This window comes from Podarcis tiliguerta, assembly GCF_965153285.1.
Source record: "Podarcis tiliguerta genome assembly, chromosome: 5".
In the NCBI taxonomy this organism is placed as follows: domain Eukaryota; kingdom Metazoa; phylum Chordata; class Lepidosauria; order Squamata; family Lacertidae; genus Podarcis; species Podarcis tiliguerta.
This window is the reverse complement of record NC_139538.1, coordinates 6,375,256-6,399,763: the sequence shown is the minus strand read 5'-3', so window position 1 is coordinate 6,399,763 and position 24,508 is coordinate 6,375,256. Positions and strand designations below refer to the sequence as shown.

Below are 24,508 nucleotides of genomic sequence, written 5' to 3'. Positions count from 1 at the left end.
TTTTCATGCTGATCCAAAAGTCCTATTCAAACGGCAGGCGCCATTTCAGCAGTTCCCATAAAATACAGTCTAAGCGTCTGCTCATGAACTTTCCCAGACCAGTTGCTCCATAAATCAGCCTTTCCAGGTGAGTTCTTGCCAAATCAAACGTAGAATTCAGATATGATAACAGAACATTGGCTCCCTCCCCCTTTGACTGCAACAAAGTATGTCTCATAATGGCGGTTCCCAATTAGAACTGCGTCATCCAAATCCTTTTGTTACCTTTCCAGATCTTCCGCAAAACAGAGCCTTTAGTTGATAATTTCCACACAGTTTATTTTCCCATCTCACTTGCTATCAATCATGTGGCGGTTCTTCTTGGGGAGGGGTTGTTAGGTAAATCATATTGAAAAAGTGAAGAGTTCCCCCCCCCCTTTCCGATCCGTTTCAACATACCGACATAGTTGTGATGCTTTGATGTAGTCTTCTGTTCAGTCCAACCCGTCACTCAGCTTCTCAGTGGTCGATTTAATTAGCAATCAGTACACCCTTTCCTTCGCTCGAAACATGTGCATTTACTCTTCTCCAATTATTTATCTTGAGCAATGCAACTAGGATCACAATCAGAAGTAGCGTCCAGGAGATCCAAAAACTCACTCGAGGGCTTATTATACAGTACCACTGTATAATTGTAACTTTCTATATGGAAAATTTCTATATTCCAATTGTTTTGTTAATTGGATTATTATTATTATTAACCACCCAATAATACGCCCCCACAGAAAAAAATCAGATTTTAAAAGGGCATAGGATGTCAATGAAATCAACCAAAGGCCTAGTTAAAAAGGAAGGTTTTGCCAGGTGAACTTCCCTGGTGAGAGAATTCCACAGATGGGGAGTCACTGCAGAGCAGGCCCATTCTTGTGTTGCCACTCTCTGGACCTCTAATGGAGGAGGAACACAAGGAAGGGCCTCAGAAGATGATTCCAGGGTCTGGGTAAGATCATATTGAAAGAGCCGGTCCTTGAGGTATTGTGGTTCTGAGCCATTTAAGGCTTTCTAGGTCAAAACCAGCACTTTGAATTGGGTCCAGAAACTAATTGGTAGCTGGTGCAGCCGGACCAGGAGTGATGTAATATGCTCTTGTTCCGGTGAGCAACCTGGCCGCTGAATTCTGTACTAGCTGAAGTTTCCGAACTGTCTTCAAAGGCAGCCCTATGTATAACACATTGCAGTAATCTTACCTTGAGATTACCAAGGTTAAGTAATGTAACTTTCTATATGAAAAAAGAATAAAATATTATTACAGAAAAAAGACAGACCACAGCATTCATTCACAGCATACCTGCCTCTCAACAGGTACTAACCTCCATGCCCTATTCAATCTTTTTCACTCAAACCAGAAGCACTTATAAAAAACAAATTATAAACTAAAATAACAAAATCTTCTTAAAGGATCTTTGCGGTAAAGTGGGGTTGCCATTTTTTAGGAAATTGTTGAGCTTTTTTCATTGGGTTGCCATACATCTGGGTGTTCCCTGACATTTTGCCGATTCCTGTCAGGACATGTCAGGAATTTTCCTGATGTATGGCAAGCCTAGAGTAAGTGCTAATCTCCAGTTAATACTCCCACCAATAATACAAGGCCAGGGCAGTGAAATCAGCTTCAGAGAGTCATTTTGAAAGCTGTGAAACTAATGTCACGGGAAATGAAGTCTTGCTACCACTTACAAGTTGACCAATAGAAAATACAACAACATTTTTTGTTGCCTTGTGTCCCCCCCCCCCCCCAGATTTCACATAGCTACCGATGCTGCCATTATCCTACTTTCTATGGTTTTGTGCTTTTTCAGTATTAATCGGAATCTTGCCCCTTTATACTAGTTTTAATGTGTGTCGTTCATAATTGCTGGTTGAAGGGCACTCATCTCTAAAACACATTGTGTAACACAAGAAGCTGAATTAATTACAGTATGTTATTGATCTTGTCTTCCTTTTGTTCTATTGCATTTTGCGACATGGCCTAGAATAGGTATGTCCAACTTTAAAGAGGCTGAGATCTACTCCCACTATAAAAAACCTGGCGGTGATCTACTAAATTTGTTGAGCTTTTTTAGGGAGCCAAAGTTCTTGAGCTTTCAGGGGGGTTCGGGGGGCCTACAAGATCTACCACAGACACGGGATCTACTAGAAGATCCCGATCTACCTGTTGGACATCCCTGGCCTAGAATGCTGTGTACTTCTCCCCTTCCAACAGATGGAAGGGGAACAAGTTCAACTGGCAATGAAGCAGGAGCACATCAGCCTTTCTCAGCAGCAGCTCACGTGTAACTAGAGAAGACAAGAGACAAACAGAACAGGCACCTTTCCATTGCCTCCTCCGCAACCATTTACTCTTTGTCAGTTCATAGTTTAATTTGTTTGTTTGTTTCTTAAATACAATTCTGAGCTTTTTCAGCGAAAACTCTTCAAAAAATACAAAATTACACAGCAATCAGATATGAACATATTAACTTTTAAAACATTGGAATTGGTAATATTCTCTAGCCCAGACATGTATCATCTTAACTCCTTGCCATATATTTGCATGGTGGTGATGCTCCTGCTGTGACCCACCGTGGGTCTGAAACCTGACCCAGGACTCTAGCCCAGCCTATGCCAACCTGGTGCCCTCCAGATGTTTTGGACTACAATGCCCATCTGCCCCAACCACCGCGGCCAATAGTCAGGGATGGTGGGAGTGCTAGTTCAAAAGCATCTGGTGGGCTACAGGTTCCACATCCCTGCACACACAAAGATTGTGGCAAGATCATTTTCTGGCAATGATTTGTGCATCTTCTTGTCTGTCACAGGAGGGCTGGTTACTACGAAGTGTCTCTGCTGCTCTGATCCTTGGCAGAGGCAACATGGCTAGGAGGGAGTAAAACAAATGGGTTGGAATTATGGGAGGGAGGGAGGTAGGGAGGGAGGGAGGAAGGAAGGGAAGGAGGAGGAGGAGGAGGGGAAAAGATGATAGCAAGAGAACTGCACATAGTGAGAAACTGCAGAGGTGAGGGAGGATGACGTTCTCATATTAAGTTGAAATATCCAACATCATTCCTCTCCTCTCTTTTGACCCAAATGGTAGCTGGGAAAGCAGCATGGAAATATTTACACCATATGGTTTGGACATCTACCCATTGTAGTACTGTCTGGATTCCAAGCAGTGAAAGAAGCGCTCATTGACCACTCTGAAGAATTAGACGAGCGACCAGAGACTCCTTTCCTTAGGACTCTGATAAAAGGAAAGGGTAAGTAGTGAAGAATAAGAATTTCTACTGGTATTTTCCCAAGATGAAACATTTAAAGGGCTGTCCAGAAAAACAGAACAAAGGTTCTGTATTACTGCTGCACACAATGGGAAATGCATTACCTAGGAGCTAGGACCTAGGGGCTGAGGTCATTCAGAGTGGCTAGTCCTCATGCTATCAAATGACACATTCATTTGGGTGCGTGAAAACCTGGCTTCAGCACATGTGAAGATTTGATTGATTATGACATCTCTAAGAAACACAACACACTGCTTCTCTCAACAAGCTCTTCCAACATGTTTTGGGCATGGACTCATGTGGCAAATATAACATGTGAACTTTGCAATCACATAGTTACTATCATCATTATAAATTATGAATTGCATTCTGCATGTATGTCTCTCTTTTTTTAAAAAAAGATATTTATTAAAAGTTTTTTAGTTACAGAAAAAAAGTGTAAAAGAAAACAGAAACAATGAAAAATTTAACAAGCAATACATCAAAAAAAAGAAAAAAAAGAAAAAGAAAAAAGAACAATACATTAAGACAGCATAATAAAGAGAGAGAAAAAACGGAAAAAAACACACACATCCAAATTCCATATCATTATCTTTCATTTACTTGTTTCCTAGACTTCCACACACCTCCCTTTTTTGTATTCTAGTTCAAATTAGCTAATTCAGCAAATCCCTTCCCTCTTTCTCAATTTTTTGTTCTATAATTTTTCTTAACATAATCTAACTTTAAATTTTCCACTTTAGCCCATTAACAATCAGTTTTTGCTTAATTCTTTATCACATTTCTGCTAAAACCATATAACTTCATTCCAGTATTCTTCTAGCATTCATTAATTTTGCAATATTTCTGTAAATATACTTTTTTCCAATCTTCTTCCATCGACTCTTCTCCCTGGTCTCGGATTCTGCCAGTCATTTCCGCCATTTCCATGTAGTCCATCAGCTTCATCTGCCATTCTTCCCGGGTGGGTCGATCTTGTGTCTTCCAATACTTCACGATGAGTATTCTTGCTGCTGTTGTAGCGTACATAAAAATGGTTCTATCCTTCCTTGACACCAATTGGGCGACCATGCCCAGGAGAAAGGCCTCTGGTTTCTTCAAGAAGGTATATTTAAATACCTTTTTCATTTCATTATATATCATCTCCCTGAAGGTCTTAATCCTTGGGCACGTCCACCAAAGGTGAAAGAAAGTACCTTCAGTCTCATTACATTTCCAGCATTTATTATCGGGCAAATGATAGATTTTTGCCAGCTTGACTGGTGTTATGTACCACCGGTAAATCATTTTCATTAAATTCTCCTTTAAGGCATTACATGCCGTAAACGTCATACCTGTGGTCCATAACTGTTCCCAGTCTGCCATCATAATGTTATGCCCGACATCTTGTGCCCAGTTAATCATAGCAGATTTCACCGTTTCATCTTGAGTATTTCATTTCAGCAGCAAGTTATACATTCTTGACAAGTTCTTAACTTTGGGTTCTAACAATTATGTTTCTAATTTTGATTTTTCCACCTGGAAGCCTATTTTTTTGTCCAATTTTTATGCCTCCATTATTTGATAATAATGGAGCCAATCTCGCACTCTGTTTTTCAATTTTTCAAAACTCTGCAATTTTAGCCTGTCTCCCTCTTGCTCCAGAATTTCCCAATACTTCGGCCATTTGGCCTCCATATTCAGTTTTTTCAATTTGCCTTCACTTCCATTGGTGACAACCATCTGGGGGTTTTATTTTCTAACAGATCCTAGTATCTTGTCCAAATGTTAAACAATGCTTTTCTAATAATATGATTTTTAAAGGCTCTATGAAGTTTAACCTTGTCATACCATAAATATGCATGCCAACCAAATACATTATTAAAACCTTCCAGATCTAAAAGATCAGTATTTTCAAGAAGCATCCATTCTTTCAGCCAGCAAAATGCGGCTGATTCATAATATAGTTTAAGGTCTGGCAGGGCAAATCCACCTCTTTCTTTAGCATCTGTTAATATCTTTAATTTTATTCGAGGTCTCTTGCCCTTCCAGACAAATTTAGAAATATCTCTCTGCCACTTCTTGAAACAGTCCATTTTGTCCACGATTTGCAGTGTTTGAAACAAAAACAACAACCTTGGCAATACATTCATCTTTATGACAGCAATTCGGCCTAGCAGTGATAGTTTTAAATTTGACCATATTTCTAAATCTTTTTTCACTTCCGACTCTGCATGTATGTTTCAAGGCAATTTACAGAGATATAAAAACACTTTAAACTATGATTAATCATAGTTTAGAAGTCCTGGGTCCTAAGTAAATCAGATTATCCTCCACCAGGGCCAGAGCCTTCTGAGTGATGGCTCTGACCTGGTGGAATGCTCTGTGCCATGAGACCAGGACCCCGCAGGATTTAACTTCCTTCCGCAGGGCCTGTAAGACAGAGCTATTCCGCCTGGCTTTCAATTTGAACTTAGCCTGATCTTTTATTCCCCTTCCTCCCCTCCCCTCCCCTCCCCTTTTTATGAAGATTACCCACTCTGGGATCCCACAGCTAATTCTCCCCTGGTCTCCTCTCTGGCCCAAATAGGACTAATTTAGCCAGCTAGCCGTGGTGATCATCTAATGTTTATTGGCTGGATTTCCCCCCTAAATTGATTTTTGAATTCTGAATTTATTGTTATTCACGTTTTATACTGTATTTTATGCTGTTTTTTTGTTGCATCAATTAAGTGTTTTAAATTTGTTGTTAGCCACCCTGAGCCCAGTTTTCTGAACTGGGAAGGGTGGGATATAAATAAAAAAAATATTATTATTATTTATTATAAAAGATTTTAAAACAGTACAAAAATCAACAACAACTAAATATGGGTTAAAACAATACAAGGTATACACCTATTGAAGTGACCTTTGTAGATGACTGGAAAAGCTTGTTGGGGAAAACACTTCAGGATCACACTTCAAAACGACCTTGACAGATTAGAGAACTGGGCCAAAACAAACAAGATGAATTTTAACAGGGAGAAATGTAAAGTATTGCACTTGGGCAAAAAAAATGAGAGGCACAAATACAAGATGGGTGCCACCTGGCTTGAGAGCAGTACATGTGAAAAGGATCTAGGAGTCTTGGTTGACCACAAACTTAACATGAGCCAACAGTGTGACGCGGCAGCTAAAAAAGCCAATGCAATTCTGGGCTGCATCAATAGGAGTATAGCATCTAGATCAAGGGAAGTTATAGTGCCACTGTATTCTGCTCTGGTCAGACCTCACCTGGAGTACTGTGTCCAGTTCTGGGCACCACAGTTCAAGAAGGACACTGACAAACTAGAACGTGTACAGAGGAGGGCAACCAAAATGGTCAAAGGCCTGGAAACAATGCCTTATGAGGATCGGCTAAGGGAGCTGGGCATGTTTAGCCTGGAGAAGAGGAGGTTAAGGGGTGATATGATAGCCATGTTCAAATATATAAAAGGATGTCACATAGAGGAGGGAGAAAGGTTGTTTTCTGCTGCTCCAGAGAAGCGGACACGGAGCAATGGATACAAACTACAAGAAAGAAGATTCCACCTAAACATTAGGAAGAACTTCCTGACAGTAAGAGCTGTTCGACAGTGGAATTTGCTGCCAAGGAGTGTGGTGGAGTCTCCTTCTTTGGAGGTCTTTAAGCAGAGGCTTGACAACCATATGTCAGGAGTGCTCTGATGGTGTTTCCTGCTTGGCAGGGGGTTGGACTCGATGGCCCTTGTGGTCTCTTCCAACTCTATGATTCTATGATTCTATGATTCTATGAAAAAATGTCTTCCTCTTTTTTGGAAAGTACAGAATCATATTCTGAATGCAGTTCCAAAGAACAGGGACATTCACTCTGAAAGACACAATGTGAGTTACTGTGGGGCTGGCTTGCCCAATAATTCCATCACTAACTCCACAGTTTATTACTGGTGCTAAGGGCTCCTCAAGAAAACGTTTTTTAATTGCACATTCATAATGATTTGTGCTCATAATACTTTCAAGGTGGTTATATCCAACTCCATTGTCAATACTATTTATGCCTGCAAAGATTCTGAGGTGATCATACAGTTTCATTTCCATTCTGTCATATCCTTTAACTTTCTGCTGAAAACTACAAATGCACAAATTTATTTTGGTCCCTCTTTCGTTGCAATGTAGATAGTTTCCCCAGACAGAAATAATGTAGTAGTGTTCAGGCAGCGTTGCAGAAGAATTAACAAAGCAGAATATATCCACCATTGATGCATTACGTCTTGTCAAGAATATGGTGCAGAATTCACCCTCAGTAAAAATCCCAAACCTGTCTAGTTGGACCAGTAGAAGTAGTAACTGGTTGACACCACACATTATATCCTTAAAAACAGTGTCAAAAAATTGGCTGAATTGGGTTTGTTTGGTTTTCCATACTTTTTTATTGAAACTTTTCAGCAACACTAACTAAACAAACAAACAAAAAAGTAAAAGAGAGAAAGAAATGCCAAGCCCTGTCTCAAAGGTAGATCTTATAGGCGAAGGGGATCGAGATATGGATATGCTTGTCCCCCTTCCAATCTGCGCCTCATCCCTAGGGACGAGGGTAGGGTGAGCAAGGATTACTCACCTCCGTCACTGGTGCTGTGCTATGCCAGGTCTATAGGCAACAAAACCGCCACCCTGCGAGATTTCTTTACCTCGCAGGGGGTCGACCTGGCTTGTGTGACGGAGACCTGGGTGCACAAAGGGGAAACAATTACCTTACGAGAGATGGCGCCCCCGGGTTTCTCATTCCTCCACCATTCACAGACTGTGGGCTGGGGGGGGAGGGGTGGCATTATTAATCTGGGAAGATTGTCCTTTCAGGGCTCTACCATCGCCATCGATCCCCGGCATTGAATGTGTTGGCCTAGTGTGAGCCTCCAAGGATATCTTGGCTGTCTGTCTGGTGTACCGGCCACCTAGCGCACCAGCAGCCACCCTGTCAGGCCTACTGGAGGCGGTGGCCGGCTGGACATTGGAGTTCCCTAACCTATTGGTATTGGGGGACTTCAACATCCATGCTGATACCACTCCCTCCTCACAGGCTCTGGACCTGGTGTCTTCCATGGCGACACTAGGGCTCTCCCAGTTTGTTTCAGGGCCCACACATCAAGCAGGCCACACGCTGGATTTGATCTTTGGCATAGGTATAGATGTGATCATGTCTCCTTCGATGAAGGTGCCATGGTCTGATCACTATGCTCTGAAAGCCAGGATTGACTTTCCACCCCCACCCTGCTTAGGTGGCGAGCCGATTTGGGCTCTCCCGCAGAGGCTGATGGACCCTGATAGATTCCGCCAAGCCTTGCGGGACCTTGCTTCCCCTGGCGACTCATTGATAGAGCTTGTTGAGGGCTGGAAACTCCAGCTCCTGCCAGCCATCGATGAGATTGCACCTAAGCGAGCTCTGCGACCCCACGGAAACCGGGCTCCCTGGTTTACCGAGGAGCTCCGGAAAATGAAGTGGGACCTCAGATGGCTAGAGTGAGTATGGCGAGGTGCCCGTGATGGAGCCTCAATAAAATCTTATAGGGCTTTTATGAAAACCAATGAGATGCCGGTGAAGGCTGCTAAGAAGTCTTACTTCTTGGCCTCCATTGCATCCGCTAGCTCTCGCCCGGCGCATTTATTTAGTATAATTAGGTCTTTACCGTCTGCACATGTGTGAGTGGCAAAATCCTGAAGTAACCTGTTCCATTACTTCTGGGTCACCATGGGAAGCAACCTGAAAAGATTTAACCCGAAGCGACTTTAACCTGAGATATGATTGTTGTTATTTCTCACTGATTTTCCATAGGTATTGCATTATCAAATGGTCACACCTGGAGGCAACAGAGACGCTTTGTTGTAGTTACTCTGCGGAAGCTGTGGCGGGGAAAGAAAGGCATGGAGCACCAAGTAGCAGAGGAGGCCCATCAGCTCGTGGAGGCTTTTGCATGTTCAAAGGGTATGTGAAGCTAAGTGATGGTGCTGAGCTGGCATATGGAGATATATTTGTGTCCTACCTCTGTCCATTTTAGAAAGGAATGTGATATGCTTTTCTTGGTTCCTAATGGAGATTCCAGCAGTTTCTCTTGGCCACCATGAAACCCCATTCTCAGTATGAACTGGACCAGTTGAGCTAACATTAGTATAACTTTATTTTGCAGGACAGCCACTTGACCCCTCCATGCCCATCGCTACTTCAGTCTCCAACGTGATATGTGCTGTGTCTTTTGGGCACCGGTTTGCTCTTGAGGATGAAAGGCTCCAAAAGCTGATAGAAGCCATAGATTTTCCCTTACAATTTGTATGTTGCTTTGGTTATGCTGTGAGTAGTCATTTCCATTCCTGCCAAACAGGTCTCCCAAGGGCCTTAATACCACAAATCAGTATTCTGATAGAGGGTTGGAGAAGTGAGAACAGGTTTAAATTGATCTGAGATAGGGCCACTTACTATCTCACAGCCTGATCCATTGCTCATGATTATCTATGAGATAAAAAACACACACAACCCCCCCCCCTAAAACAGCAACAAAAGAAGACTTTGTCCACCACAGGAGACACTTTAGAGGGAAGATGGGACAAAAATGGAACAATGACCTTCAGAATAGGTCATTGAGAGCCCACCAAGGGGAAGAGAGGTGAACAAAATAATCTTCTCAAGAAGGGAATTACATAGTTTTGTTGCCATCATGAAAAACTAAATGTGTCTACTCTATACCCACCTAACAGTGGCAATCATGATGGCATCTGTGGTGAGGCCCCTGCAGCCACCACTTGGCTGGATTTTTTTTTAATGAAAGGGAGACCAGCAACTCAAGCACTATTGCTATTGCTGAGGAAAGCAGCCCCCTTCTGTATGATCAACTAAACCCTTTCCTCAAATTTAAGTTCAGTTCTCCACATTTCTTCCTCCATTCCTAATCTGTAAAAAAAAAAAAAAGGACTCATGAAACTTACTTGAATTTTCCCCCATACCTATTCTGCACCCACCCCCACCTACCACAAAAGGGCACTAACTTGTTCCAGGAGAGGTCCTGTGATTGTGCCCAGTTTTGGAATTATGCCTGGGAGCTGGGAATATATTTTGAGCCATAGTTTTCTTTCACATTTTCAGCTAGGGATAAATCACAGATTCCAGAGAAGCTATAAACACCTTCCTCCTTCTTAGTGAGACTCAAACTAATATGCTAGCCCTGAAGAATAATGCAGATCATGTTTTTTAAGTGCAATTCCAAAGCACAAATGGTTTGAACAAGCTTCCTCATGGTAATGGCAGCATTTCTGCTATCTTTCCTTTAGCTTTATGAAATGCTCCCATGGCTCATGAAACATCTCCCAGGGCCCCACAAGAAGGCCTTGTCCTGCGTGGAGATGGTGCGTTCATTTGCAAAGGAGGAGATAGAGAAGCATAAGGAGAATCAGTCTGTGCATGAGCCACAGGATCTCGTTGATTTCTATCTACTTCAGATGGAGAAAGTAAGTATCTGCTTGAAACCGAATGCTGCTCATCCAAGGAATCATTATATTCCATGTTATGAGTGAACAGGGAGAGAAGCTGAGGGAAGTCTGGGGGGTGGGGTGGGATGGCTGGTTTACTTTTCGGGGAGGGGAAAATAGGGGGGGGAATGAGGATGATATGTTTTTTATTAATTGTTATGTTGAAATCTTTAATAATAAATAAATAAATATAAGTGAATACTAATCTCTTGCCAGGACACCAATATCTCTCTGCCCCCCCATTCCCTCATAGTCATTTTGATTGCTAAAGTGAGTTGACATTCTTCCATAGTCATCTACTAAAATAGCTAGGAAAGGATAGATATTTTCATGTACAAATGTGAATGCAAATGAGTATCTGCTTCAAAACTGTAGGCAGCTCATTCAAGGAATCATTATATTCCCTGTTATATGTGAATACAAATCCCTTGCCTGGAAACCAGTACAGTGGTACCTTGGTTCTCAAACTTAATCTGTTCCAGAAGTCTGTTCCAAAATCAAAGTGTTCCAAAACTGAGACATGCTTTCCCATAGAAAGTAATGGAAAACGAATTAATCCATTGCAGACTTTTATAAACAACCTCTAAAACAGCAATTTAACATGATTTTTTCTATCTAATGAGGCCATTGATCCATAAAATGAAAGCAGTAATCACTGTACTGTACTATAAAATAAATAAAACAGTATTGTGGATGATAAAAATTAAAATTAAAATTCTTTCTTACCTGCGCTGATGATAGTCATTGTTTGGATGGTGGGTTTTTATCCATTTCCGTAGTCACACAATCAGTCCATCAATCAATTAATCATAAAATGAAGAACAAGCTACAGTCACAAAAATGAAAAGGCCACACAAACAAAAACGTAAAGAAAAGCAAAAATAAAAGCACCAAATATAAGCTCCAAATATCACATCAGAACACTTCAATCAGAAATGGAAGGCTTTGATTACAATGGGGGGGGGCACAAATTAGCAGCGCAACAGTGAAAATGGAAGCTCAGGAGCACATTCAGATTCCGAAGCAAACCGAAACATTGACTTCCAGGTTTGCAGCATTCAAGTTCCAAGTTGTTCGGGAACTAAGCTGTTCGAAAACTGAGATACCACTGTGTCTTTTTTCCCGAATCTCAGTTGAAAATCGCATTGAGTTTCCTCCAAATATTTCTCATAGTCAATTTAGTTGCTCATCCATCCATAAGCATCTATAGAAATGTCTAGGAAATGTGAGTGTAAAGAAGCAGAAACTTCAGTGTATTATGGGGTCTTGTTTTGGAGCATTTTTTGGATTGATGTTTATCTGACATTCAAGTGTGGACTGAGAAAACAGAAAATCCAAAACAAAATATTCTTAAATTAACTATGACTTCAAATCCCTGTCTCATCCATCTTCATATACTAGAAAGGACAAAATATATTTCCCTCTTTCCCTCTTTGAACAATGCTTATTATGGTGAAAAAAGAATGGTTAAATAAGTTTAGTGGGAAGTGCCATATTTCACCACGTAATTGTCACATTTTTATGCCAATTATTCTTTTCAAAAAAGGGAGTTGTGACAATTATGTGGTGAAAAACTAAGGCATGACCGTTATGCGAGGAAACAGTTTTTATTAACAAACATACTTATGGTAACATTGCTTATTACTTGTTATTAACTGTTTTTGGTGTAATTAGGATGCACAGAATACTTGTGAACAGGTAAAGGTCGTCCAAATCAGGGCAAGGCAATCTCATGCACACTGAGAATGCCCTGTGACTATTGTGTGTTGAATGCTTTGGGACTGATTTTAAGGCTTGAGAAAAGTAGTAGTGGTGGTGACCATTAGGCAGTGAAATACGGTAGCACACATTTGAAATATCTGATGCCAGTGTTTCCACTGGATCCCTCTCTTCATGCCAGTGTTGGCTTATTACGCCAACCCACAGATCCTGAAATCTAGCACTAGCAGCTACCGCTGTAAGTACAGGAAATTGTGTGTGGGTTTCTTTTCATAACCAGCTATGAAGCACAGGGCCAGTCCACCCATGAGGCAGGCTGTGACAGCTGCCTTGGGCAGTGGAATGCCAACAAGAGGCATCTCTGGGGGTGTGCTGCCTAGCCAGCTGCTAGTGGAGAAGCAAAGGGGACAGCTTCTGGCAAGATTTCAACAAAATCTTCCAAGATCTCACCCAGCCCCCTGTTGTTGCCACTTTGTGGACACTGCTGTGCAACCCAGGTAAGGCAGGCAGCAGCAACAACAGGATTTCTTCTTCATCTTTGGTGATCACTCGTAGCCAAGATTGTCTTCCATAAACACGGTTTTAACAATGAGTCCGCAAGTCACTGTGGAGGCCATTTCTGGATTCACACATCCTTCCACAGTGGAGACATTGGTTTCCAGAAGGGAGATGATCCTGGTGTGGATTTGCCAAGCATGCCTTCCTCTTAGCAGGTTTCTTCCTTGTGTCCTGAGTTTGCGTATCTTCAAAGCCCATGACACCTTTGGTAAAGGCTGTTCTCCAATTGGAGTGCTCACAGGAAAGTGTTTCCCAATTGTTGGTGTCAATGCTACATTTTTAAAAATTTGCCTTAAGACAGTCTTTAAACCTCTTTTGTTGACCACCAGCATTACACTTTCCATTTTTAGTATGGAATAGAGTAGTTGCTTTGGAAAACGATCATCAGGCATCCGCACAACATGACCAGTCCAATGAAGTTGATGTTGAAGAATCATTGGTTCAACACTGGTGATCTTTGCTTTCAGCCTGCTCAGATTAAACAGCTTTCCATCTGTTTAATATATGATATCTACTCTGGTGGGGAGTTTTCCTTCAACAAAGTGTAGGATCATGGCAATGAAAATAATGAATAGTGTTGGGGCAATAACACAACCCTGTTTAACACCTGATCCCACTGTGAATGGTTCACTCTGAGAGCCATTGTTATCCTTGATTGTGGCTGTCATATTATCATGGAGGAGCCAAATGTTGTTCACAAATTTATCTGGGCAGCCAATGTTCAGAAGGACAGTCCACAGGGCATTATGATTTACAGTGTCAAAAGCCTTAGTTAGGTCAATAAACACCATATACAAGGGTTGGTTTTGCTCTCAGCATTTTTCTTGAAGCTGTCTAGTGGTGAAAATCATGTCCACTGTCCCCCTAGAAGGCCAAAAACCATTTTGGGATTCAGGAAGGGTCACCTTGGATATTGTTAAGAGACGGTTTGCTAAGATCCTTGCAAGAATTTTGCCAGCCGCAGATAATAGAGAAATGCCTCAATTCTGTCACTTTTTAAAAAGAGATTGATAATTTTGGCATCCCTAAAGTCTGCTGGGATTTCTTCTCTCTCCCAGATTGTTTTGATGAGCTTGTGAAGTTGTTGTGTAAGTTCAATTCCACCCACTTTGAAGACTTCAGCAGGTATTCTGTCAGGTCCACTGGCTTTGTTGTTTTTCATTTGGTTAATGGCTGTACACAGGGACCCGGGTGGCGCTGTGGGTAAAAGCCTCACCGCCTAGGACTTGCCGATCGAAAGATCGGCGGTTCGAATCCCCGCGGCGGGGTGCGCTCCCGTCGCTCGGTCCCAGTGCCTGCCAACCTAGCAGTTCGAAAGCACCCCCGGGTGCAAGTAGATAAATAGGGACCGCTTACTGGCGGGAAGGTAAACGGCGTTTCTGTGTGCTGCGCTGGCTCGCCAGATGCAGCTTGTCACGCTGGCCACGTGACCCGGAAGTGTCTGCGGACAGTGCTGGCTCCCGGCCTCTAGAGTGAGATGAGTGCAAAACCCTAGAGTCTGTCAAGACTGGCCCGTACGGGCAGGGGTACCTTTACCTTTTTAATGGCTGTACACAACTCTCCCAGATTAGGAGATACTGCAAGCTCATCTCTAACTTGTTTTTGCAGAATTCGTGAGAGGACCTCAGCAGCTATGGGGGAGTTGCGGTTAAGGAGATGTTGGTAATGTTCTTTCCAGTGCAGTGCAGTAGCTTCTTTATCTTTTAGAAGTGTGGTACTGTCTGCTGAGCATAGGGGGCATATGCCATGATTTATTGGCCCATACATGGTCTTTGTGGCTTTAAAGAAATTCTGTGCATCATGAGTGTCAGCTAAGCACTGGATCTCTTGAGCTTCTTTTAATCCACCAGGTGTTTTTTAGTTCTCGGTTCTTCTTTGAACCTCAGCCTTAGCGTTGGCATAGGTTTTTTTTCTTAGTGGCACAGTTTCTGTCTCTTTGTCAGTGGCCTTCCTTTTCTTGTCAATCATGCGTTCAATCTCACTGTCTTTCTCATCAAACCAGTCCTCGTGTTTCTTGGTTTGCTATCCGATACTTTGTTCACAGGCTGCAATAATGGATGTTTTTAGCTTGGTCCAGTGTTCCTCGATGTTATCAGGGAATTCTGAAAGCAGATGGTCCTTAAGAGTTGTTTGGAAGCAGATTCAGAAATTTGGGGAAGTGGCGGGATTTAAATTAAACAGGAATAAAACAAAACTAGCAGTTAAAAACTTGAATTAAGAAGAAAAAAAGGAATTGGAGCAACACACTGAGATAGACGTCCATAAAAAGGTTAAATATTTAGGTATATGGCTAACATCAAGAAATATAAACTTATACAAAGACAATTATGAGAAAAAATGGCTTGAGTTAAAAAGAAATCTAGAAATATGGAGCAGAATGAATCTCTCACTGTTAGGAAAAATAGTGGCGGTTAAAATGAATGTGCTGCCAAAAATGCTATTCCCCTTTCAATCAGTCCCAGTAATTGTGAAAGATGAATGTTTTTAAAAATGGCAGAAAGAAATTTCTAAGTTTATTGGGGGGGGGGGCAAAAGGCCAAGGATAAAATATAAGATACTTACAGACATAAACGATAGAGGCGGTTTTGCCCTCCCAGACCTTAAATTGTATTATGAAGCTGCATGCCTGGTATGGATTAGGGACTGGATGAAGTTGGAAAAGCAAGAAGCATTAGAATTGGAAGGACATGACAATAGATTTGGCTAGCACACATACTTATGGTTTGGGAAAGGGAAGGTTCATAAAAGTTTCTATAACTATATAATTAGGAAATCATTAATGAGAGTATGGGAGAGATATAAAGATTTGTTAGAACAGAAGACCCCTTGGTGGCTTTCACAACATGAAGCTTTACTGCTCAAACCACTTGGAAAGAAAGGAAAGTGCTTTACGTGTGTTGATTTGCTAAAGCATCAAGAAGGAAAATGGAAACTAAGAGATTATGAGGAAATAAAAGACCACTTTCAGAGTTGGTTACACTATTGGCAACTACATGAAATATACAAAGAAGACAATAAGAAAGGATTTACCTATACGACATCTAGATTCCAAAAGGAAGTTGCAGAAGGGAAGGTGAAGCTGCTGAAAGGTGCATATAGTATTCTGCTAGAATGGGAAACAAAAGATGAAGAGGTGAAATCAGTTATGATTAAATGGACAGAAGATATAGAACACAAAATAATGCTTGAAGCTGGGGAAAGATTGTTTTATGTCTGTAGATCAGTGCACACTAACCAATGAACAGTCTTCGCAGTAAGGCTCTGTTCTGATGGCATGAGTTGTCATGGCGACCTGTAAATTCCGTTGTAACATACCACTTGTAACATAACCCGCCTGTTCTGCCGTTGATGACTTCTTGGATCATTCTTTGTCTAGCTCCTCCCCTTTGACCTTACCGCCTTGGGTGACCCTGCTGGGAGTACGAGATTCCCAATGGCTTCACTCACAAGGGTCATAGGAATGTGCAAGCCCACTTACCATGAAAAGGTGATGATGCAGCAAGTGAGGGCAGCAACAGTGTGTGTGTGTGTCTGGGGGAGGCAGCAGCTTCCCATTTCACCTTAGGCACTATAAGAGGACACCCCACCTCTCATGAAGCATGTGTGGGTGGTATGGTAATAAGTGGGGGAAAGAAGATAAAGTGCTGAAGGACAGAATGTAATGCATGTAAATGACATGTCACTTTCCCCATTTTCAACACCAGAGCAGGAATGACCCAGAGTCCACCTATGATGAAGAAAACTTGACCCAGTGCATTTTTGACCTCTTTGTAGGGTCGGACACAGTCAGGAGTTCTCTGCAATGGGCACTTCTCCTCCTGGCAAGTCATCCAGATATCCAAGGTGAGAGAGGAGGGCCAGGGCTTCTCTTGACCACTAGGGTGGAGCATAGTTCTTTAAAGGTTTCATATCGGAAAGAGTTAAAAATGAGTAAATTATGGAAGGTAAACGATATTGAAATAAGCTAAATGTTTTTGACTTTCATGTCTGGAAAGATATTTTCCCCACCAACATTTTCCTACATAGTTTCTAGAACCTATAATCAACAGAAGGAAAAAAGTAAAATGCCCAAAAAGCTGGGACTGGGGGGAAACTATGGGCCTTGCCCTAAATTCACTGAATGAGCAGAATAGTCAAGTAACAGAATAAAATGTCTCTAGGAAGTTTATAGTTGGAGATGAGTTTAATGGCAATGCTCTGTCATTTGTCATAAGGAAGCCTACAATAGTAGAGTTGGAAGGGACCCCAGGGGTCTTCTAATACAACCCCCTGCAATGCAGGAATCAACACATTCCCCCCTCCAGTTTGATACCATACCACAACCTGTTTTCTTTTGCAAATTTGCTAGCAGTTTCTTTATGCAGCAAATGTACAAGAATGCCCCTGCTGTGAGATAAGTGACTGAGCCTCATTCCTGCCTCTCCGTGCTCCATTACATGAGGGATGCGGGTGGCATTGTAGTCTAAAGCACTGAGCCCCTAGGGATTGCTGATTAGAAGGTTGGCAGTTCGAATCCTTAAGACAGGTGAGCTCCTGTTGCTCTGTCCCAGGAGAGCCAGTGTGGTGTAGTGGTTAAGAGCGGTAGTCTCGTAATCTGGGGAACCGGGTTCGCGTCTCCGCTCCTCCACATGCAGCTGCTGGGTGACCTTGGGCTAGTCACACTTCTTTGAAGTCTCTCAGCCCCACTCACCTCACAGAGTGTTTGTTGTGGGGGAGGAAGGGCAAGGAGAATGTTAGTCGCTTTGAGACTCCTTAAAGGGAGTGAAAGGCGGGATATCAAATCCAAACTCCTCTTCTTCTTCTTCTTCTTCTTCTTCTTCTTCTTCTTCTTCTTCTTCTTCTTCTTCTTTTGCCAACGTAGCAGTTCGAAAGCATGCCAGTGTAAGTAAACAGGAAATATTGAGGGCTGGGGTGGAGAATGAATATATGACAGTCTTTGACCCCAGCCCTTCAGCAAATCCAGACAGTTCTGGCAACCAGAATCTACTGAGATGAGCTTCACTTTCAACCTTTTCTTACCTGGGATCTAAGCAGGGAAGGACCATATAGACTGACTTAAACTCTTTGGAGGACGAGGTGGGCTTTGAATGCAAGAACCTGGGACTCATTCACAGAGATTTGTGGAATATGTTCAAGGGAAATAAATGTGCAACTGAAATAAAATGCAGTATTCACAATAAATCTTCTGTTTCCATCATTCTCTTCAGATAAAATGCACAAGGAAATAGAAGATGTCATAGGTTCTGCTCACTCAATCTGCTATCAAGATAAGAAGAAACTGCCCTACACCAATGCTGTGATTCATGAGATGCAGCGCTTTAAATTTGCCATTTTTTTTGGGTTCCCTAGGCAATGTACAAAGGATTTGAAGCTGCGTGGTTTTCTCATTCCCAAGGTATAACAGTGTGATATAGCTGCACTCCTGTAGCCAAAGAGCAGCAAAATGTTTCATATTGAGAGATGCTGCCAGGCATACAGGAACTTCCTGCCTAATCAAAAATCTGAAGGGCAAGAGCAGGAGCTCCATCTGCAGACATGTTTCACCATCAGCAAGATTGTGGCAGGGGAGGAGCATGTAGTGGCCAGAGGTCTCAGCCTGCTTGTGAGCGTTCATTTTAAAAGAGGTGGGAGAAAGTCCCCTTGTGTTCCTGCTTGTACAGAAAGTTTTTATGGTGATGAATACAAAGCCACCCACCAAAATAATAATAATAATAATAATAATAATAATAATAATAATAATAATAATAATTCAGATCAGTCTCTGCAATGATTAGTCTTGGGATAGTGTGGGACAATTTTAAAAAAAGTATTGATCTGAATGCATTCCAAGTCACTTGTTTCTTATTTGCAGGGGACTATTATTGTTCCTGATCTACGCTCTGTTCTTCTTGATCCAACACGATGGGAAACACCTGCAGAGTTCAACCCAAATCATTTCTTGGACAAGGATGGACAATATGTGGCTCGAGAAGAATACCTCCCATTTGGTGCAGGTAAATGCAGAAGACCAAGCTACGTTGTGATCTGTAGATGTGCTTACTGGTCTGCTTCCAGGAAATGACATCAGCAGCAGCACCTGAGGGAGTGGGCCAGAGCAGAAGAAGCATCTTTCTGGCTGGAGTGGCACTTTGGGCAGCAGAATGGGGCAAGGCAGTGGCAAGTTAAGTTGGTGGCTTGGGACCAGAGCCATAGCTAGGTGATCTTGCGCCCCTGACAGAACTGTCCAGATTGCGCTCCCTAGCACGGAAAATTAGCTCTTCTTTCTGCCTCTCCTCCACCCCACCCCACCCTGTGCCACTCAATTCCTCACACACTTCACCCTGTATTGAATTCTTTCCCAGAAAATACAATATTTAATTTATTATGTCTTAATAAAAGGTTCCAGGAAAGCAAAGACATTTAGATGGCAGTTGACAGTTTTTTTAATGTAATTAAGTTGTAAAACAGTGTACAGATAGGCCTAAATGAAATGTAGAAAAATATCATACTGATTTATTTCACAATGATAACTTTATATTATAATACTATATGATGTAAAATGGCATTGCTTTCACAATATCTGTGTTATTTGGTTGATATAAATAAGAAAACTATTAACATTATTCACAAGTCACGTTACAAGTTCTTATTCAGAAGAGTTGTTATTTGAAATCTTTTTAAAAAGTAAAGTTAGGCCAACTCTGGCTTCAAGTAGGAATCTCCTCAATGAAGTGTGATGTGATTAGAACTTTATTTTTCTAGCTTTAATCGAAGAAGACTCAGTAATAATTTCATCAAAGTCTGTTTTTGATGCTAGTTCATACTCGATGGACAGGATTGCTAGACTTGTTAGTCTGGTTTCACTCATACTTGATCTTAAGTAGTTTTGCATGAGTTTTAACTTATTGAAACTATGTTCACAAGATGATACACTTCCTGGCATAGTGAGAAATATTCTCAGTGCTACGGTAATACCTCTGCGAACATCCGCCTTGAAGAGCGTCCATTGCGGCGAATGTCCGCGGCAACCTGGAAGTACCAGAATGTACTTGCACATGTGCAGAAGCGGTAAATCATGCTTCATGCATGCACAGAAGTGCAGACAGCTCCATGCGTGTGCACAGACACTGCACTTTGCCCTGCATCCTTCCGCTAGTGGCTGGGGCTCCGAAACGGATCCCTGCTGCAAAATGAGGTATGACTGTATTTTGATATGGGGATAAACATCTCTTAATGCAGCAGAAACTGGTGTATAAATTGCTGCTCACCAGGGTGTTGAAATGGTGTTATGTACTGAGTTGAATAGGATCCAAAATGCAGCAGTCTGATTGGTCCCAGAACAATAGGATTCAGAATGCAGCAGTCTGATTGGTCCTAGAACAATAGGATCCAGAATGCAGCAGTCTGATTGGTGCACAGGAGCCACCCCATCCAGCTCCAGGTGGAAGTGTATCCGCAACCTGATTGGCCTACAGCTGAATCCTGGAATTAGCCAATCACGTGGGGCCCATTGTGTAAATTATGTATATAAAGCAGACATTCGGGGGGGGGGGACTCCCATTCCTCCTCACCACTATGAGCTGAATAAAGAGCATGAAATCCATACTCAACTCCAAGTATATTTCAAACGGGCTATGCCATCTCTGGAGTGTAGACTCTATGGCAAACAAGGATTGATTGCTGCATAATGTTTGAAGCAGTCATGTGCTGTCAGTGGACCTGGGGGGACTAGGCTAGTCCCCTATATGTTCCACTGGCGCCTCCTTCTCAAAGACCAGGAAGCTTCTGCCTGGCTTAGGGAGGGAGGCGCAATGCTCAAATACATGACGTCCTCCCCACAATTACCCTTGGAAGCCTCAGGCCCTAACTGTTCCCCTACGGAAAATTTCACTGCATGCCACTGATTTGAAGCATGCGTATAAGAGGTGTGACAGAAATGTTAGGCTAAAAAGCAACTCTAACAGAGAGCTTGCAAAATGCCTAAGTTAAAAATGAACTGCACAACACTATTGTAGACATGCTTCCAACTCTTCAAAAGAAAAGAACTGTTGTTAACACAGATAAAACATTTACCTAGATAATTTCTGACAGTCTGTGATACTTCACATAACAAAGCAGACCAAAATACTACTAAAGTATGCAATTTGTGTAAATCACCTGAAGTGTCTGTCAGTATGGAATTTAGGGGCACCCTCCAAATGCATATACGGTACTTGACCACCTCAACTAAAAGTGCTACAAATTCTGCAAACCTCCAGCTATCTGTTTGTTTATTATACATTTACTATATATGTATCACATTTAGTTTACAGAGTCCTTGGCTGTGTGCTTCACTAATCTTGAAAATTACTGTGATGGATTCACTAAAACAAACAAAACATAAATCCAATTTTAGAATCGGGGAAATTGAAAGTTGAGAGACGTTGGTTTTCCCAGTTAGTGGACAATCTTTCTAAGTCTGGGAGAAAATAAGAAATAGAAAATAAGAAATAGAAACAGAAAATAAATAGTCAGCTTTTAAAAAACATGTTTTTTCATTGAGATATATAGGTATGGAACAACAAATTGTTTCAGTAACTTTTGTTTCCAGAATATGTGTAGATGGATGGTATCAGACAAGGGTTTAGGAAACTGAGCTCAACTATTTCCACAGATATGCTTGGGTCTTGGGATACTGGCTTGGGGCTTGACTGACCTGATTATTGCAAGGTTATTTGTGGATTAGATTATGCCTAACTGCTCAGTATTCAAGTGCTAAATAATGACTACATATATCATTGGTTCAATAGGCACTGAGTATTCAGCAAGCTTGAAAACATCTGATCAGACCAGACCTGCTTTGCTTTTGTAGGCTCTTCAGATGCTGTTGGACTACAACACCCATCATCCCTGCCTTTGGCTGTGCTATATGGGTCTGATGGGAGTTGGAACCCACCAACATCTGAGGGCCACCTTAGATTCTAAGGCATGAACATGACCTTTCGGAAACATATAGGACTTTTATTCTCAAAATAGATTGTGCTTTCAGTGAATGTTTCAAATTAAATTATCTCATGCACATCAACAGAGTCTATGTTTCTCCCTCCTTCAGTGGAGCCATACTAGGACCCAGGATCACAGTCTATTCGTCTGAAAGAAACTCTGGACAGTAGTCAGCTCAGAGAAGGTCAACTGTTGACATTAATGGACCTGACTTAGTCATAGTCCTTCATTTTAATGGGTCTACTCTGAGTAAAGCTTAGTTGACTACCACCCTATTTTCAGCTCGTACTGTAAGCGTTGGACTCCCCCAACCCTCTTTCTCTGTGCAAAGGCTATTCCACCTTGCAAAACAATATTTCTATTCACATCACATGAGGAAAAGCATCAACAGCTAGCCTTGCCGTCTGCACTGTGCAATTCCATATAAATAGATTGCAGTCGGAAACAAAACCTTTCCCTTTCTCAGAAAGGCTACTGGATTGCCGATGAGCCTCCCTGCTTGGAATGTTTCATTTCAGAGAGGAGATTACGGGGCTGATTGTAAATTAGCCAGTTGGCGCGAGGGCCCGTTTGTGCATGTCCGCAGAAGTCACACACAGAAGCATAATACAGTGGTGCCCCGCAAGACGAATGCCTCGCAAGACGGAAAACCCGCTAGACGAAAGGGTTTTCCGTTTTGGAGGTGCTTCGCAGGACGAATTTGCTATGGGCTTGCTTCGCAAGACGAAAATGTCTTGCGATTCCTGGGGTTTTTTTTCCTCTCCCCACCCCCTTTTTCTAAGGCACTAAGCTGCTAATAGCCTTTTAGCAGCTAATCCGCTAATCCCTTAAGCCTTTAATAGCCGCTAATAGCCACTAAACCGCTAATAGCGCTAATCCTCTAATCTGCTAATGGGCTTGCTTCGCAAGACGAAAAAACCGTTAGACGAAGAGACTCACGGAACGGATTCTTTTCGTCTTGTGAGGCACCACTGTAACTTAACAATTGATGCTCAAGGCAAATCTCCACTCTCTCCTCTCCCGCCTGTTCCTTCCCCCCCCCCCTTTTTTCTTTTCGTTGCCCATCCAAGCGCTCGATCCACCCTTGGAGCGATCGCCCTGCCCTGCTTGGCTGCTACCCTAAGGTAACGATTCAGCCATGCGATTGGAGCATGCATTCTTCAGAAGTCGTGCAAAAACCAGGAAGTGAGAAAGGCAGAGGGGTGGGTGAGAAAGTGAGAAAGGTGGAAGGGAGAGCAGCGCTCTTAAGCAGCCAGGGAGGCAAGCAGCGTCCTGCTACTGGTGGCAGCATTCGCAGCAGCAGCAGCAGGATCCCCTATGCCCGAGATTCCCAATCGTCCGTCCCAGCTCAGGTGGGAAAGCGAATGTGCTGTCTGAGGGAGCAGCCCTGTGCTCCTTTCCCCTCTGTATCCACTGTGGTGCAGGGCTGCGGGATCCAGCTGCTGCTGCTGCTACTGCTAGAGAAAGAGAAGGTGACATATTTTTAGCCGATTCTGCACCCCTGGTGGGGGCCCATATCGCCACCCTCTAGCTACGGCCCTGCTTGGGACCCACACGTGCACATACAACTATGGGGCCTCCATCACTTACCAGGATAATGCTGTTCCCTGTCACACATCACCACTGCAAGCCACCCAACTTCTCTTCAGGCAGCAATGCTAGTTCCTACCAAGGTCAAGTAAACCTGGCAGGACAGGTTACTCCATGGTCTTAACCACTTTCTGCATTGCTGATTTGGGCAGTTGACCAAAGTTTTCCTTTCATTTTTTTAAATCAAGTTTTATTGAACGTTTTATGCGTGAGACACAATAAAAGCCATGCTAATCTAAAAGGGAAAATAGGAAAAAAAATTAGGAAAGGAAGAAAAGATTGAAAAGAAATAAAGGAAATTACAAGGTCCTCTATCAAAAGTAAATCTTCACCCTTATTCTGCACACAGAAAAGTGAGCCCTCCCAGTTCTCACTGGGAGCTAGACCCTCTTACACTGGCTTCTAGCCCTGGGAGATGCTCTCTGCCCTGCCCTTCCCACAGGACCCTTCATTTTCAATCCATCCTCTTCCTGAATGTATCTTCCTTGATATGAGATAGGGAACTTCAAATTACAGAACAAAACATAAGTATAGCAAGAAGAAAGAAAGGTTAGCAATGACCAGGCTAGGCAATTGACAGCAGCCTTGATGTTTCCCCTATCCTAACTATGTCTATTTTGCCAAAGTGTTATTCAGAATGTTTATCAGCGGCCTTTGACACCATCGACCATAACATCCTTCTGGACCGTCTAGAGGGGCTGGGAGCTGGGGGCACTGTCATACAGTGGTTCCGCTCCTTCCTCCTGGGCACTGTCCAGAAAGTGGTGTTGAGGGATGAGTGTTCAGACCCCTGGGCTCTCACTTGTGGGGTGCCTCAGGGTTCCGTCCTCTCCCCCATGCTTTTTAATATCTATATGAAGCCACTGGGAGAGATCACCAGGGGGTTTGGACTGGGTGCT

At 42.5% G+C, this 24,508-nt stretch overlaps 1 protein-coding gene and 2 long non-coding RNA genes across 3 annotated transcripts in view; 2 read left to right on the top strand and 1 right to left on the bottom strand.

Annotated features, from left to right (window-relative positions):
* LOC310678493 overlaps positions 1-24,508 on the bottom strand; it is a 157,294-nt gene that overhangs the window by 128,264 nt on the left and 4,522 nt on the right. The gene's annotated exons all lie outside the window — the stretch shown is intronic.
* Positions 1-24,508, top strand: part of LOC310678528 — a 60,425-nt gene that overhangs the window by 32,909 nt on the left and 3,008 nt on the right. The window lies entirely within an intron of this gene.
* LOC310678384 (cytochrome P450 2J2-like) overlaps positions 1-24,508 on the top strand; it is a 28,745-nt gene that overhangs the window by 1,229 nt on the left and 3,008 nt on the right. The window contains exons 2-8 of the mRNA XM_083442298.1: positions 3,110-3,272; positions 9,097-9,246; positions 9,449-9,609; positions 10,584-10,760; positions 16,763-16,901; positions 18,266-18,453; positions 18,910-19,051. Of these exons, the coding sequence (XP_083298424.1) occupies positions 3,110-3,272; positions 9,097-9,246; positions 9,449-9,609; positions 10,584-10,760; positions 16,763-16,901; positions 18,266-18,453; positions 18,910-19,051 (1,120 nt within the window). The remainder of the gene's footprint in view (positions 1-3,109; positions 3,273-9,096; positions 9,247-9,448; positions 9,610-10,583; positions 10,761-16,762; positions 16,902-18,265; positions 18,454-18,909; positions 19,052-24,508) is intronic.